This window comes from Neovison vison, chromosome 12 (assembly GCF_020171115.1).
Source record: "Neovison vison isolate M4711 chromosome 12, ASM_NN_V1, whole genome shotgun sequence".
Classification (NCBI taxonomy): Eukaryota; Metazoa; Chordata; class Mammalia; order Carnivora; family Mustelidae; genus Neogale; species Neogale vison.
Window position 1 is genome coordinate 133,827,798 of NC_058102.1, and position 17,842 is coordinate 133,845,639.

A 17,842-nucleotide genomic window follows, 5' to 3' on the forward strand; every position below is an offset into this window, starting at 1 on the left:
ACTGCAGTAGAACTGTTGAATATATATAACATCATTTCATTTAACGTAAGGCACCATAGATTGTGTGATGCCCCACCATTTTATATACGAATAAGAAATCTTAAAAAATTCTCCCAGTTATAGTTGTAAGACATTTTGAATTATAAATCGCATTCTAATGTCAGAGATACTAAAAGGTAACAAAATGACCCTCCTAGAATCATTGAAATATAGTATTCTTGTGAATCCTTAAAACATGTCTGAGAAGTAGGCATAATTGGATCACTTTACCTAATTGGAGTGTTGTCTTTGTACAATAGTAGCAAAAGTAATAGTTATAATAATAATATGTAACAAACATTGCATAGATCCTCATTTAGCATGGTGACGAGGTCTTGTGAGATAACTATTCTTTATTTTATTTTTATTAGTTTTTAGTAATCTCTATAGCCAACATGGGGCTTGAATTCATGACCCTTGAGATCAAGAGTCACATGACCTTCAAACTGAGCAGGGCAGGGGACACGAGATAACTATTTTTATCTCCATTTTTTTGATGAGGAAATTGAGGATAAGGCTGAGCGGTAACTATTAAGTGACAGAGTTAAGTAGGATTTAAACCCAGGTTGAGCTGAATCCTGAGGTCACGCTCTACCTAGTCAGATAGCCTGCTCTTTTACTAGTATGGTGAATAATCACTAATACATATTGTACTTTCTTCAAAAGAAAACAAAATCTTTGTTTTTGAGTCAAAGGAATAAGATGCTATTTAAAGTTTACAATTACATGAATTAATTGCATGTTTTGAAATAGTGCACTATAATTTCCTCAAATGTTTTTTCACTTTCATAGGACGCCTCTCCATCTGGCCTGTACCATCGGCCATGCCGACATGGTGACTCTTCTTGTAGAGAGGAAATGCCAGCTTAACCTCTGTGATAGAGAATGTAAGACTCCTCTAATGAAGGTGTGTGGTAGCAGCTGTGTCTGCCTGAGATGGATTTGATTTAATTACTTAGAATGAAAATTTATTGCATTTAAATGTAACTAATTGGTGAAAACTGTGGCATGCTTGCTTTAAATTCCCAGAATTTACACTCTGTTTCTTGGGATACTACTGACAGGCTGTACAATGCCAGGAAGAGGCATGTGTAACTATTCTTTTAGAACATGGTGCTAATCCACATCTTACGGATAACTTTGGCAATACTGCCCTCCACTATGCTGTTGCTGGTGAGAACACATCAATAGTAGAGAAGCTGATTTTATACCATGCAAATATTGAAGCAAGAAACAAGGTATGTCAACTTTATTTATAAACTATTTGAAATTTTAAAACCTGTATATAAATTTTTTTAGCCACAAAACATTTATTTACATATTTATTCATATATGTAATAGATAATAAATACTGAATTCTACACATCAAGTCCTGTCACCAGGGAAACAACTCCAAAGCTAGGGCAGGGAGGACTAGAGAATGACGAAGCCCACAAAAAGGCAGAGTTCTGTTTCCCAGCCGCCCCTCCACCCCAGAAGGAGAATCTTCCCATTAGTGCTTGGGAGTGGATGGTGGGCTCAGAGCCCACAAAGGCTTGAAGGCCTGAGGGGAGTGAGGTGATGATGGAGGCTGGGTGCTGTGCAGAGGCTTAGGAAACAGGTGCTGCTGGGAAGGGGTGGGAGACCTTGACCCAGTGGGGTAACTTGGGTGAGTGCAAGTGAGAGGAGAAAGCAGCAGGTTGCAGGCCCCGGGCACTCCAGGCCCAAGGTTCTGAAGATGAGAGCAAGGGGATCGGGTCATGGCATCCTCCAGGGGCATCTACTTGTGCTCATAGCCACTCTGCCTGCCATGTCCCGCATTGGGGTCTCCCATTTCACAGAGTAGTTCCTGTGATGAGGTCTTGTGCATGGGGAGTCGTGGAGGACCACGCTCACTCTTCCACTTGTTATTTCTTTGACATGCCGTACCTCCTATCACTGACCTTAAGGAAGCACTGTTGGTTGACATAGATAGGGTCAAATTTTCATACGTAGAAGCTCGAGCTTTCCCTGAATGAAAATATTTTGAAATAACTTGTCTAAGATTTCACTTTATTTTTATTTTTAAATTTTTTTTTCTTGAGCGTGCTTTTTGGAAATACATTTTTGTAGGGGCTGTACAGAAAGAAAGCATATATACAGAGTTATAAGAAGAGAAGCATGTTCTTCACGTAGCAAGAATTTTTATACCTTGGCTTCTAACCCAAGTAGTAATTCTGAGTAATTTTACGTGGAATATGCCTTATTCTGCTCTATGACCATGATCTAGTTATAGGGATAGAGAAGTGATCTATGTATGATTCAGTTGATATTAATACTAGTCTTTGATACATTTTATTCTTAAATGCAGCAATTATCTACAATTGGTTATAGTTCTTAAGTTTTAGTTAACCCAAGTGTTGGTTTTCTTCAAGTTTTGAAAGAGGCCGGCTTTGGCTAACAATGCTGTAAACTGTCAAGTCAGTTATTCGAAGTTTTAAGATTTCACTTTAATGAACCCTTTTTTTTTTTCTTTTTTAAATTTATTTTTTATTTTTTTAAAGATTTTATTTATTTATTTGACAGAGAGAAATCACAAGTAGACGGAGAGGCAGGCAGAGAGAGAGAGGGAAGCAGGCTCCCTGCTGAGCAGAGAGCCCGATGTGGGACTCGATCCCAGGACCCTGAGATCATGACCTGAGCTGAAGGCAGCGGCTTAACCCACTGAGCCACCCAGGCGCCCCTTTTTTTATTTTTTAATAAACATATAATGTATTATTGGTTACAGAGGTACAGGTCTGTGAATCGCCAGGTTTACACACTTCACAGCACTCACCATAGCACATACCCTCCCCAGTGTCCAAAACCCCACTACTCTCTCCCAACCCTCCTCCCCCCAGCAACCCTCAGGTTCTTCTGTGAGATTAAGAATCTTTTATGTTTTGTCTCCCTCCTGATCCCATCTTGTTTCATTATTCTTTTCCTACCAGCCAAAACCTGCATGTTCCATCTCTACTTCCACATATCAGGGAGATTGCATGATAGTTGTATTTCTCCCATTGACATATTTTGCTAAGCATAACACCCTCTAGTTCCATCCAAGTCATCACAAATAGCAAGATTTCATTTCTTTTGATGGCTGCATAGTATTCCATTGTGTATATTTACCACATCTTCTTTATCCATTCATCTGTTGATGAGCATATAGGTTCTTTCAAGAAAGATTTTATGTATTTGAGAGAGAGCATGAGAGCGAACATACATGAGTAGGGAGGAAGGGCATAGGGAGAGGGAAAAGTAGGGGAGCCTGAGGCAGGGCTGGATCCCAGGATCCTGGGAATCTGACCTGCGCCAAAGGCAGATGCTTAACTGACTGATCCACCCAGATGCCCCAGAGCTGCTCTTTTAATTCAGAGTCCATCTCCTTAGTGACCCATTTGGAGCAAGAGTGCTTTATGTTGACATCTGGGATCCTGATACCATTGATAGAAGAGAATCAAGCATGTTGATATAGCCTGGAGAAAAGCTTCACCTTTATTGGAAAGCTCTCAACACTGTATCCCTGAAACTCTAATTTCTGAAATTTTAATGTTTGCCACGAAAAGTATTGTCAAATGGGGATAAGCAAATTTAAACCAACTTCTTTTGCGCTAGAGATAATGTGCAGTTCTGTAATATTTCTCAAACATAGAGGATCATTGAATCTTTCTGTTGAGGCATAATCCTCCCCTTCCAGTAAAGTATATGTTCTTTGGAATATAATTTAAGAAACACTACTGCAGAGATAATCATGTAGGCTGTTAACTCAGTAAAAATACTGTAAGATCTTACAGCTATGTTTTAGAGTTTGGAGATATAGAGATAAAATATAGTCCCTTCCCTCAAGAAGCTCTTGGTTTCGATGGGTGCAATCAAATAAGTGGAGTATACAGTGGTAAATGCTGTGATAGAAGCTGAGATTCTTGGAACTGGTCAATGTTTGAAGTAAGATTTGGAGAATGAGTACAGTTAATCTGTTGAAGAAGAGGAGGAGGGCTATTTAACTGAATTTATTTTATTTTTTTCAAAAATATTTATTTATTTGAGAGAGTGAGAGTGGGAGAGAGACGTGAGCAGAGGGGTGGGGCAGAGGGAGAAGGAGAAGCTGACTCCCCACTGAGCAGGGAGCCTGACGTGAGGCTGGATCCCCGAACCCTGGGCTCATGACCTGAGCTGAAGGCAGAAGCTCAGACTGAGCCTCCCAGGTTCCCTGAGGAGGGCTGTTACCAAGAGAAGGAGCAGCTGGTGAAAGCACAGGGGTGAGGGGTGGTGGGCGGTGGGGAGGATGGGGGTGGGGAGGGTGGGGGGTGAGAGTACTTATTTATGTGTTTAAGTTTAGAGGATCCTTTATAGGTTTTAAAATTCAGTATGGAGGGACGCCTGGGTGGCTCAGTTGGTCGGACGACTGCCTTCGGCTCAGGGCGTGATCCTGGAGTCCCGGGATCGAGTCCCACATCGGGCTCCCAGCTCCATGGGGAGTCTGCTTCGCTCTCTGACCTTCTCCTCGCTCATGCTCTCTCTCACTGTCTCTCTCTCAAATAAATAAATAAATAAATAAATAAATCTGCTTTAAAAAAAAATAAAATTCAGTATGGAAATATGTAATTTTATAAATTATAGCTTGTTTTTACACTTTTACAGTTCGAACTCACACCTTTTTTGCTTGCTGTAAATGAAAACAAATACCAAATGGTGGAATTGTTAATTGGAAAAAAAGCAGATGTACATGTGGTTGATAAGTCGAAAAGGTATAGTAGATTTTTTTTTAAACCTTATATTGTTTTAGGGTGGTAATAATTTAGTCAGAAGGATTAACTTAATAAGAGGATTAATTTATAAGTATATAGTGAAAAATGTCGACATGTCATCAGTTAGGCAGAAAGCAATTATTCTGATGAGACAACATGAAGAACAGTATACGCAGAATTTATATTCCTTCATATTATTGACTGATGTGATCTGCAGTCTTTTTTTTTCTGCCATGTGATTTTATGTTAGCTAAATGGGTTTCATTAGTTTTATTACAAAGTGTGGATTCCTTTTATTTTATGAAACAATACTGAACTTCTTAACCCTTTTATAGTTTTTTTTGGAAACGTCTACTTCATACATATTTTCCTTAAAAGATGCATATTAAACATAAATAGGGGTTGTTTTATCTTTTGAATGATTCCTTGCTTTATTTATTTATTTTTTTAAAAGATTTCATTTATTTATTTGACAGACAGAGATCACAAGTAGGCAGAGAAGCAGGCAGAGAGAGAGGAGGAAGCAGGCTCCCTGCTGAGCACTGAGCCCGATGTGGGGCTCAATCCCAGGACCCTGGGATCATGACCTGAGCCGAAGGCAGAGGCTTTAACCCTCTGAGCCACCCAGGCGCCCCCTGATTTCTTACTTTAAATTGCCTTTTTTTTTTTTTAAAGAATACTGATGTTAGATGATCCCTAAGTGATTATTAATTACTATTACCAGATAGTGTGGGCTTATCATCCTTTTTCACGTTCCATATATATATATATGGAATATATATATATATGGAAAAAATATATATTTTTTTCCATTGGTAAGGGTAGAAGGATGAAAGATAACTTTAATCAAATAGATTTTACTTTTAATGAGGACAAATCATAGGTGGGTGATAAAGAGAAAAGAGATGGACTTTAGATTGACACAAGACTTGGTTTAATTCCTTTCCTACTTGCTGGGTATGTGACTCTGGAAACATTACTTATCATTACCAGATACGTTCTCTGATATGAAAAGGAGGATAATATATCCTTCAACGGTTGTTGTGTGTAAATAATATCTTATATATATAGTATTTAATTTAGTGCCTTACACATGCTTATCTTATTAATTGCAACTATGACTCTTTTATTACTGTTAGTATGAATACTGTTATTTTGAGACTGCAAATAGCTTTTTTGTTTTCTTTTTTTTTTTTTAAGATTTTATTTTTTGAGAGAGAGAGCATGAGCAGGGCAAGGGGTTAGAGCAGGGAGCCAGACGTGGGGCTCAATTCCAGGACCCTAAGGTCATGACGGAGCTGAAGGCAGACGCTTAAATGACTGAGCCACCCAGGCACCCCTGCAAATAACTTTTTATACAGACCTGTCCTCTAGAAGGCTTGGAAGTACACTGAATCAGCTTAAGGAAGAAATGGGGAATTCTTTTTTAAAAGAATTGAGCATAGTTTCTTGTTCATCAGATGACTTTAAATTAGCAACTTCTACTATCATACCCAGGCGGGACAAGAGCCTTCTTTTTTGTCCTTTAATTTTAGCCGTGGAGGTAATTTACAAAGATAAACACTTGAACATGTTAATAGTCAATTCTGTACTGACAGGCAAGATATTAACCTGGTAAAGTATATGAAATTTGCTGTTTACATACCTCTGAGTTCCTAAGGGTGAAGTTATGTCTCTGTTATTTTAGAACAGCCCTCATGCTTGCTGCAACTTCTAAATCTCCAGATGTAGTCAGGCTTCTTCTTCAGCAAGGTGTTAATACCTCTTCTCGAGATGAATGTGGATGGACGGCAGAAGACTATGCTGTTTTTGGTGGATTTGATGTGTAAGTGTGTACATTAAAATGTTAGTTATCACTAAACTGAAGTTTAAAATAATTTAACTCTTAGTTCTTATGTAGTGGTTGAGAGTTCATAGTTTGATTTGGGCAACGTTGGGATGGCAGTGAGTTAGCCCACTTCGTTTGCCAGAAACCAAGACAAAGGCTAGACTAGTTAGCAATAACAACGAAACCAAGACAAAGGCTAGACTAGTTAGCAATAACAACGGGTGCAGGATTCTTTATCTCAGGACTATTGAGACGTTTATCTTTAGGAATATCTTTACTGTATTTGTGTCATTCCAAGGATAACTGTTATGCATGGGGTACAAAGAATGTTACCTTTGGGTTTTTTTTTCCCTTCCTGTTTCCCTTCCTCCCTCCCTTTCTTCCTCCCTTCCTTTCTTTGTAGATTTTATTTATTTATTTCAGAGAGGGGCAGGGTAGGGACAGAGGAAGAAGCAGATTCCTTGCTGAGCAGGGAGCCTGACATGGGGCTCAATCCCAGTCCCCCAAGACCGTGACCTGAGCTGAATGCAAATGCTTAATCAAGTGCCAAGTGAGCCACCTGGGTGCCCCAACATCCAACATCTTTTTTTTTTTTTTTTTTTTCCTGACTAGTTACTTGGGTCTTGAGATGTTCAGTTTAGTAGAAAACCCTGTACTATCCCTTGAGGGTTATCTCATATACTTTCCCTCTTGAATTTTCCAAGAACCTAAGGAGTTCCCTAAGACCAAAGAGACCATCCTCTTTGGCAAGTCATTTGGAGGGAAGAAAAGGACATTCTTATCGATCCCTTGTTTCCTTTGATTCTGTTGCTGCAACATTGCTGTGTATCACCTTGGTGACTCAGTTGGTTATGCGACTGTCTTTGGCTCAGGTCATGATCCTGGAGTCCCAGGATTGAGTCCCCCAACTGATTCCCTGCTCAGCGGGGAGTCATCTTCTCCCTCTGAACCTCCCCACTCTCATGTTTTCTCTCTCCCTCCCTCATTCTCTCACTCAAATAAATAAATATCTTTAAAAAAAGAAAGAAAAATGAAGATTTTATTTTTTGAGAGAGAGAGAGAGTGAGAGCATGAGCAGGGGGAGGGCTTAAAGCAGGGAGCCAGACGTGGGGCTCAATTCCAGGACCCTAAGGTCATGACGGAGCTGAAGGCAGACACTTAAATGACTGAGCCACCCAGGCACCCCTGCAAATTACTTTTTATACAGACCTGTCCTCTAGAAGGCAATTTTTTTTTATTTTTCCTGCAGTCTGGTTATGATTGACCTTTGCTCCCAGGATGCCCTTGCTGATGCGCATTCCTCAGTCTTCATGGTGACCCACAATGAGACTTCAAAGTTACAACATTTTTTAGTTTACAACATATGTTTATATGCTCAGCTGCTATTCCGAGGCACCAGCACCCTGTTCTGGCCGCTGGGTCCCCTGGCTTTAGCCACACACACCCTTCCCTTCACACTCAAAAGCCTTACGTGAAGCCCATATGTTCGTGCAGACCTTCATAATGAAGTACCACTTAAGGATTTTGCTTGTCTATCCTGCTAGTAGATGGTAGTTGGGGGACCCTTCTAAGCTGTTAAAGAGGTTCTTATAATGCTACAGGAAGAGCCTGGACTTTCCTTTCTCCTTTGTTACTAGGCCTGTATCTCAAGCCTGCTTTAAATCCTGTGGAGTGCCTTTTCTTATGAGGCGATGAAAGGTCTCATACTGACCTTCCCATAGTGGTGGGCGTCACCTTTCCCTAGAGGCCATGTTTTGGGTATAATATTTCATTAAATCCTCTTAACAACCTTGTGAAATAAGGCAGTTAGATGCCTGTTTTATAGAGGAAGACTTGGAGCCAAAGAGAAGTGGCTCGTCCAAGAGCAAATAGCTGTGGTTATAGAGTTAGGACCACTGAGTTCAAGACACATTCCATTATGGCAAGCTAACACTAATTGCTGAATTACTACTTCATGACTGGTTCACCTTACTTTGAAGTATATGGGGTAATTTAAGTTTTGATATTAGCTCTAATATTATTCAAAATACTCTTTTGAATTTTATATATTTGGTAAATGTTTTTCATATCAGTATTAAAATAGTAACATTGTTTATCATCCCTTTTTATATGTAGCAATCGCCAAATAATTGCCCAACATAGAGAAGAAAGACTTAAAAGTTTTTCGCAAAATAACAATCCAGGTAAGACTTTTCAGAGTGAAGTACTTTTGGTGGTCACATAGATGAAGTCAGAGTAAGGAAGTTTTGATTATGAAAGAGCAGTGGGAAAAAAAAAAACCCATTGTGTAAATTGCATAAACTCACTTTCTTTCTTCCTTTCTTTCTCTCTCTCTCTCTCTCTCGATTTTATTTATTTATTTGACAGAGAGAGTGAGAGAGCACAGGCAGAGGGACAGGGAGAAGCAGGTTTCCCACTGAGCAGGGAGCCCCATGTTAGACTCAGTCCCAGGGTCCAGGGATCTTGACGTGAGCTGAAGGCAGATGCTTACCCAACTGAGCCACCCATGGGGCTCTATTTTTTTTCTTTCTTAATTTCTTTCTTAATAGTCTAGTATTCAGAATTATTTAAGAAGTTAAATACTGTCATGAACAATAGGAACAAATCCATGAGAGAGACTGGACTCCAGGAAACAAACTGAGGGTTATGGAAGGGAGGGGTTGGGGATATGGGGGAACCGGGTGATGAGTATTAAGGAGGGCACGTATCGTGATGAGCACTGGGTGTTATACGCAGCTAATTAATCACTGAACACTACATCCGAAACTTACGATATAGTATATGCTGGCTAACTGAACATAATTTAAAAAAAAAAGGTACCTCAGTGTGAACAACAACGAAAAAGGAAGTTAATTGTAGGTAATTTAAAATATGAGACATTATTGTCTGAAAAGAAATTTATTATTTTAGTCATGACCCCTACAATCCCTTATATCTTTGTGTAAATAAGAGAAAATTTTAAGTTAGTATGTTTTATGTTTCCTCTATAAGCATATTAAAACAACTTGAACTTGTTATGAAAATGGATCTTTTAATTTTTACAAGTGGATTACATTTAATAAGTATTATTACATACTGATTTGTCTCAGAAAAAAGGAGCTATCCTTAAAACTGGGAACTCTACAATACCTTCCTGGTACCATAGACAAATGGCAAGCAAAAAGAACTGGAAAACTTAGCTAGTATGCAGCAGTACCAATGAGACTGTTTTTTTTTCTTTAAAGGTGACTGTCTGGTACAGAAATCAGAAAAGAAACGCCTTGAGAAACATAGCTTGTTTTACATATTGTTATATCAACAAGATATCACAATTAACAACTTCATTTCTCATTAAAGAGAATGGGATATGTTGACTTTATTAGAACAACGTTTTCTTCTGTTTGTTGCACAATTGTCATGATACTATAATTTTGTTTGAACACATTACTCTGTTGCCATTAGTAAAAAGATTATCATAATAAAAATTCAAATGGGGCAACTCTGAGGCTCAACAGATTATAATAAAAGCAGAAAAATGGTTCACAATAACAAAAATGCTACCATTGCTCCCTAGGTGTGGCACCTAGTGCATTGTACAATCTGAAATGTATGAAGAAACCTTTAACTTAGTAGACTTTTATCAAAGAAAATCTGTATCAGGAAAATCTGGTTTGGTTTTGCAATTTACTCATTTTCATTTGTTCTCTTAGCAAATAACTATCAAGTGTCTTTAGCTACTGTTACTCTGATGTAGAATACAAACATTCAAAAAACACAATCCTTGCCCTCCAGGAGTTTGTTACTATCATTGTCATTTTATTATTTACTCTATTTTTACTACTTTATTTTTATTATTTACTTTACTTTATTCCGTGCTTACTATGTGCCAGAGTCCCCTAGTGCTTATAATTATCATTGTTATGTTTTTATTGGTACTTAATATGTAAGTTGATAGTGAGGAATTAGAGTTTTAGGAGAGTGGGTAGAATTTAAGGTAAGTATGCAGACTGAGTAGTAAGTTTGCTGGGTAAAGAGGCAGAAGAACCATGTTTGGCAGGAGGAACATCCATCAAGATTACATGTTTTGCAGAGGGAACAGCAGTGCGGACGCTCAGATGTATGAGTGAACTTTGGAGCACTTACGAGCAGTTCAGTTTTGCTGGTGCAAAAAGTGTGCTACGGGAATGGTTGGAATGAGTGAATACTTAGCTAAGGCAAGCTAATGAAAGTTTTTCAGTACCATGGAAAGGTGTAGATCTTACCCTGTAGACCTTGGGAAATTTATTAGGTCGAATGCTTTTAGCTGCAAATAACAGGTGACTTATAAGAGTGACTAAAACGGGGCCACTTGGGTGGCTTAGTCAGTTACACGTTGACTCTTAGTTTCAGCTCAGGTCACAGTCTCATGGGTCATGAGATCAAGCCCCACATCCCACAGGGCTCCGTGCTCAGCATGGAGTCTGCTTGATGATTCTCTTCCTCTGCCATTCTCCCATTCGTGCACTCTCTCTTGCACGTGTTCACTCTCTTGTCAAATAAACAAGTCTAAAAAAAGCAAACCAAACCAAACAGTGACTAAAACGGTAAGAACCAGAATTGGTTTTGATGGTTCAGTGATGTCACCAGGATCCCAGTTGTCTCTTTTTAGCTTTGAGGTTGGCAGTATTTTTTTTTAAATATTTTATCTATTTATTTGACAGAGATCACAAGTAGGCAGAGAGGCAGGCAGAGAGAGAGAAGGAAGCAGGCTCCCTGCTGAGCAGAGAGCCCGATGCGGGACTCGATCCCAGGACCCTGAGATCATGACCTGAGCCGAAGGCAGCGGCTTAACCCACTGAGCCACCCAGGAACCCCCTGGGTTTGGCAGTATTTTATATGCCCTTTCCTGATTGGCTAATTAGCAATAGTTCGAGGCATATTCTCACATGACAATATCAACTGGAAGGACTGTTTTTCTTTATATGTTTCTTTTCTTTTTTTTAAAAGATTTTATTTATATATTTGACAGAGAGAGACAGGCAGAGAGGGAATACAAGCAGGGGGAAGTGGCAGAGGGAGAAGTAGGCCTCTTGCTGAGCAGGGAGCCTGATGTGGGGCTGGATCCCAGGACCCTCGAATCATGACCTGAGCCGAAGGCTGACGCTTAACAACTGAGCCACCCAGGCACCCCTATATGTTTCTTTTAAATAGGAAGAAAACTCAGAGGCTTGCAGTAAATTTCCTCTAATATCTTATAAGCTAGGTTATATCACGTGCATGTTCCTAAACCAGCTGCTGGTAAATCAGGTACTGTGATTAGCTTAGAATAATAATTTCTCCTTTTGAAGCTGGGGTAAGGCCACCTTCTTCATGTTTGCAACAATAAATATCCAAATAAAGTTGTGGTTCTCCAGCAAGAATTAAGACTATGGCATGGTTATTGGGGAGGGAACCAGCAGTATTTGATGCAGGGATTCACTGGAGAATGTGAAGCAGAAGGGTAACAAGATTAGATTTGATTTAGTGCCTTCTGGTTGTGGCACAAAATAGTGATCACCAAGCTTTTTCTCTAAAGGGCCAGAAAGAGAATATTTTAGGCTTTGTGGTTTCTCAACTACAACTACCATTATAGTGTGAAAGCAGCCTAGCAATACATAGGTGAATAGCAAGAGCCAACCATCTGGTTCTGTAAATAAAGTTTTATGGGGGCACAGGCACATGTGACCGGTTCGACTTGGCGTGTGGCCATAGTTTGGTCACCCCTCATGTGGAGGATAGATTGGGAAAAAACCATGTAAAGAGACTGGAAGATAAAGGACGCTTATATTTCCTTAGTCTAGTATCAGTCCGTTATGAAATGTTCACTCCTCTATACTGAAAAAGTCAGGAGGCTCAATTTATTCAATTTACAATGTTGTTCTTTTTCTAGACCTTATGTCTTTTTAAATTTAAAACTTAATTTTAATTTAAAACTTTTAAAAAAGATTTTATTTATTTGAGAGAGAGCACAAGTGGGGCAGAGGGGCAGAGGGAGAGGGAGAAGCAGACTCCCCATTGAGCAGGGAGCCTAGTATGGGGCTTGATCCCAGGACGCTGGGACCATGACTTGAGGTAAAGGCAGACGCTTAACTGACTGAGTCACCCAGGTGCCCCCTTTCTCATTTTTTTTGCTTAAAAATTTTTTATTCATTTAAGAAATAACAATATTAGTTGGTGGCTTTTTTTTTCCTTCTGGAAGTCATCACTTAAGAGCTCATGTTTCAGTAGGGCAGTGGCAGGGGAAATATAAAGCAGAGATAGAAAAGAGGTATAGTTAGTACAATTTCATGATTATTAAATGTATAAAGGGGAGAGAGGGGGATGCCTGGGTGGCTCAGCCATTTAGTGGCTGCCTTCAGCTCAGGTCATGATCCCAGAGTCCTGGGATAAAGCCCCGCATTGGGCTCCCTGCTCCATGGGAAACCTGCTTTTCCCTCTCCCACTCCTCCTGCTTGTGTTCCCTCTCTCACTGTGTCTCTCCCTGTCAAATAAATAAAATCTTAAAAAAAAAAAAGGGGCACTTGGGTGGCTCAATGTGTTAAGTATCTGCCTTCAGTTTAGGTCATAATCCCAGGGTACTAGGATCGAGCCCCACATTGAGCTCTGCTCAGCAGGGAGCCGGCTTCCCCCTCTCTCTCTGCCTGACTCTGCCTACTTGTGATCTCTCCGTCTCTCTGTCAAATAAATAAATAAAATCTTAAAAAAAATCTTAAAAAAAAAAAGGGGAGAGAGGAAATCTTAGAAGAGTTATACGTTTCCAGGTTGTACACTAACATTTAAATTGGCCACAAAGAATGAGTAGGACTTTATCGGAGTGCAGTGGGAATAGGGAAGACCAGGTATTTTCTGTATATGTTGAATTTGATGGAATATCCATGTAGTATATTGTATAACCAATGTAGTATATTTTCAGTAATTGGATAATTGAATACTAGGAGTTTCTAGCTGGAGATAGAGCATCAAGTTTGGAGGTGCTGATTTGAAATAATCTGATTAGAATTATTAGGCAAAGTCATAGCTTGGACAATGATTGAGCTTGTCCATGATGGAAAAGATATAGAAAGAGATGAAAGCCAGTGAGCAAAAGCCTGGGAATACCAATATATAAGGGGTGGACGGAGGTGTAAGACTTGGTAGAGAGGACTGAGGAGTGGCTGGGGAAGCATAGGAATTAGAGGAAATGTTGTTGAAAAATTAAAAAAAAATTTCAGTAGTGTATCAAATCACTAAAATAAGTTGGATTTAACTTTTAAAAGCTCTTTGGTGGTAACCTTTTCAAAAGAACCATTTTTGAGTTGTAAGGTCTGTTATTTATGTGATTGGTACATTCTTTGTCCAAATAAGGAAAAATAACACATCAAGTAAGGTCCTCCCTAACTTTTTTGTAACTGCAGTACCTACCTGGACAGGGTCAAGTCAAGTCAAGAGGAAATGGTCTAGCCTGGTGAGTAGACTGGCCAACATTTTTCCATAATTGTCAAAACCTAGGGGTCAAGTGTGAGGAAAAGTGTTGTCTTTCTTACCTGTTTCGTGTAGAGATACTTGAGCCTTTCTTCAAGTCCTTGGTACACTCTCCTGAATGAATACTAGAACAAAAATCTGGAAGCAATAGGCAGGAAGCCATTGTCAGGCCTTATCTCTGATATGGAATCACGATGCAGTTGTATTTTGACAGTTTTAAATTTTGATCAGATATACTTTATACAGACCAGCAATTTGGGAGAAACTGACCACTTTTAAGTATTTTATTGCAGGAAACTAGTATAATATCAAGGAGAAAATACAAGGTGATATGCTGAATATACTAGTTCAACCTTGCTGGGGATTCTGTGTCAGTAAAAAACGTCAGTACTGGACTATTTTTGTTAGTGCTGTCTCTCTTCATCCTCTTTCATTTGCCACCTTCTGATATCTCCACTTTTACCGCTCCTTTCTGAATTCATCTGTAAAGAAAGTGCTAAGGAAAACTGTCTTGGAATCAATCACTATTGGAACATATTTCTACTATATGTATATTTCCTTGTAACAGGCTACCACATCTAAAATGTATTTCATATTTTGTTGTTTCTTATGCTAAACTTCTGTCACTGTACTACAGTGACAGAGTTAGTGATGACGTTTGGCCAAGATCGAAAGCATTTTCTGGATTGTCAGAAATTTTTACCTGTTAACAGTTTTAATGTGACATGCTTTTATATTTTTTCAGAAATTGGTAAACTGTGGCTTAACAAGAATATGTGGCCAATTAGATTGACAAGTTTTTAACCCTCTATGTATATAAGATAACTCCCTTTATTTTCCCCCAAATGAGTACTGTTGATCTTTTTTTTTTCCAATTTATTTATTTTCAGAAAAACAGTATTCATTATTTTTTCACAACTTCCAGTGCTCCATGCAAGCCGTGCCCTCTATAATACCCACCACCTGGTACCCCAACCTCCCACCCCCCCGCCACTTCAAACCCCTCAGATTGTTTTTCAGAGTCCATAGTCTCTCATGGTTCATCTCGCCTTCCAATTTACCCAAAAGCACATACCCTCCCCAATGTCCATAACCCTACCCCCCTTCTCCCAACCCCCTCCCCCCAGCAACCCACAGTTTGTTTCGTGAGATTAAGAGTCACTTATGGTTTGTCTCCCTCCCTATCCCATCGTGTTTCATGGATTCTTCTCCTACCCACTTAAGCCCCCATGTTGCTGTTGATCTTTAATGATCAAATCCACTATTTTCAGGGTTGAGTGGATAACTCATCCTGCATTTTGAATGTAGTATTTCTGACTTTTTGACCAGTTTGTCAACAGCTGTTTTTAATAGGTGAACTGTTTTTAATTCTATAGGAAATTAAGAAAAAGAGTCGAAACAAAAAACCTCTATAATCAATAGTTGTTATTATACTGTATATAATAGTTACATATTTTTCTATAATTATCCCAGTTACCTTATTGATTCATAACCACAATAAAATTGAATTAAGCCCTATTTAGTTGGAGAAAATTTATGTGTCCTTTCAGTTTTTTTATAGGAACTTTTATACCGTAGAACATATTGGTAATCATCAGAATTCTCTTTTTTTCCCAATTAAAATAAGATTGTTGCTTGTTTCACATTATTTTCTGACATTATTTCGTCTATTCCTCTTATGCCTTTATTCAAATGGATAGAGAAATACAGGAATCTCCCAGGCAAATCCTAAGAAAAACAGATTCAAGGAAAGGTGTTCTGTGAAATAACCTTCTAACCGTAATCGTGTCTTAAAACATCAACCTTAATCATAAAAATTGCATATGATGCATTGGTATTAGAGGCTCCCCAAATGACACCCAGATGTGGTTATTTACTGGAAGAACTCACACGTCTCAGCATATTTGTATGCATGCCTGCGGTTTATTATGGTGAAATGATACAAAGCAAAATCAGCAGAGAAAAGGTGCATGGAGTGAAGTCTAGAGGAAGCCAAGTGCAGGCTTCTAAGAATCCTCTGCCTATGGGTGTGCTTAATTCCTCCAGCATCAAATCATGACAACTCATGTGAGATGTTGTCTGCCAATACAAGAATCTTATAGATACTCAGTGCCTGAAGAAGTGATAATCATGTAGGCATCTTCTCCCTAGCATCTATCAAAATTCCAGGTTCCCAGAAGGAAATCAAGTAATAAGTACTTGATAAATCACTTGGTTTGTACCAACACTTAGCAGTCTCAATGGATACCTTTTTTTCCCCTTCACATTAAATAGGGCTTATTTTTTACAGCATTTTCAAGTTCATCACAAAATATTAGCAGGAAGTACAGAGAGTTTCCATTTACCGCATGTTCCTCTACATGTGTGACCTTCCTTGTTGTCAACATCCTGAACCACAGTGGTACATTGTTATATTTATATTAACTCATCTTTATCATCCACAGTCCATAATTTACATCAGGGTTCATTCTTGGTGTCGTACATTCTATGGGTTTTAACAAATGTGTGATGACATGTATCTATCATGTGGTATCCCACAGAGTAGTTTCAGTGCCTTAAAAGTTCTCTGTGCTGTGCCTGTTCATCCCTCCCTTTGCCGCAATCCTTAACCCTAACTTAAAAAGTTTTACTTTTACCAGAATGTCATATAGTTGCAATCATACAGTGGATATCTTCTTGAATTTTTAAAAAATTAAAATTCTGAGGTAATTGAATATAGTGATTCAAGATAATCTTTGTCCTTTGTTATGTTCATCAGTGTAGGATCTGAACATATGCCTTATAGACTGAAAAGGTGTGATTTTTACAAACGTTTGTCACATAGTGGGGAGGGTTGAGAACAATGACATCATATCTTACTACCTAGCACTAATCATTGGTACCATTCTGGTCTAAGAGGTAGATCCAGATAGACTCTCCAGCAATGAAAGTAGGTTGTCTCAAGAGGTTATACTTTATCGAACCAAAATCACTAAAAGCTTTCATACTTACCTTGCAATTGGAAATAAGGCCAGAGAGAGTCTGTTTGCTATGTTTTGCCATGCTGCAAAGTAGAGTGGCTGTAGACCAAACTTTGTGATGAGGTGTTTCACCCCAAACTTAACAGCCCCTGCTGGAGATCTGGAGAAGTTCTGTTGTGTTACAGCAAAATAAGTATAGTCTCTTTTAACTGCGCCTCATAGTGAAAGTCCTGAAGAATTTAGAAGAATCCTGACATTGTCAGTCTATGATGATGATTGTGCTAATGACACGATTTTCTGTCAGTCTCAAGGGTTTGGTTAAAATTGTGGTCATTATAAACATCCACTTGTAGGTATCAAATTCTGATGGATACCATTCTTTTCTTCCATTTGGTAAATGTAGAGGAGAAAGTAAGATTTCTTAGCGAGTTAACTGCCTACCAATAGTATAATTAATATTCACTCCAGTGTGGTTGCCAGGTATGGTCCCGAAGAATACTTTTTAACACATCAGTCTTACACTTTGAATATTCTGTATTTTTCTGTTGTTGATTTAAAATGTACTTTGCTTTTTTCTTTAGTGATGAATAAGACTTTTGAAGAAGACTCTTTAAGCAGGTAGGATTTTTTTTTTTTTTTTTTACAAATTCTGTGTTAACAAGGGAATGCAGAGCAAAGCATTTGTTGAGAGTTCTACTGTGTGCTAGGCACTATATTATATGCTTGACATTTACTTTACTTATATAGTCATTACAATAGCATCACAAAGTAGATGTTCTGTTACAGCCTTTTTTTTATGAATTAGTCTTCTG

General features: G+C 38.7%; 1 protein-coding gene across 5 annotated transcripts in view; it reads left to right on the forward strand.

Moving 5' to 3' along the window:
• LOC122892541 (ankyrin repeat domain-containing protein 26-like) overlaps window positions 1-17,842 on the forward strand; it is a 149,098-nt gene that overhangs the window by 2,321 nt on the left and 128,935 nt on the right. For 4 of the 5 annotated variants that reach the window (XR_006381420.1, XM_044229183.1, XM_044229184.1 and 1 more), the window contains exons 2-7: window positions 832-946; window positions 1,104-1,277; window positions 4,678-4,784; window positions 6,472-6,609; window positions 8,728-8,795; window positions 17,612-17,648. Coding sequence is in view for 4 of the 5 variants with exons in the window: in XM_044229183.1 (XP_044085118.1) it covers window positions 832-946; window positions 1,104-1,277; window positions 4,678-4,784; window positions 6,472-6,609; window positions 8,728-8,795; window positions 17,612-17,648 (639 nt within the window). In the remaining variant the exon portion in view is untranslated. Of the gene's footprint in view, window positions 1-831; window positions 947-1,103; window positions 1,278-4,677; window positions 4,785-6,471; window positions 6,610-8,727; window positions 8,796-14,021; window positions 14,054-17,611; window positions 17,649-17,842 lie in introns of those variants that run through there. The other variant, XM_044229185.1, reaches the window with a different exon arrangement.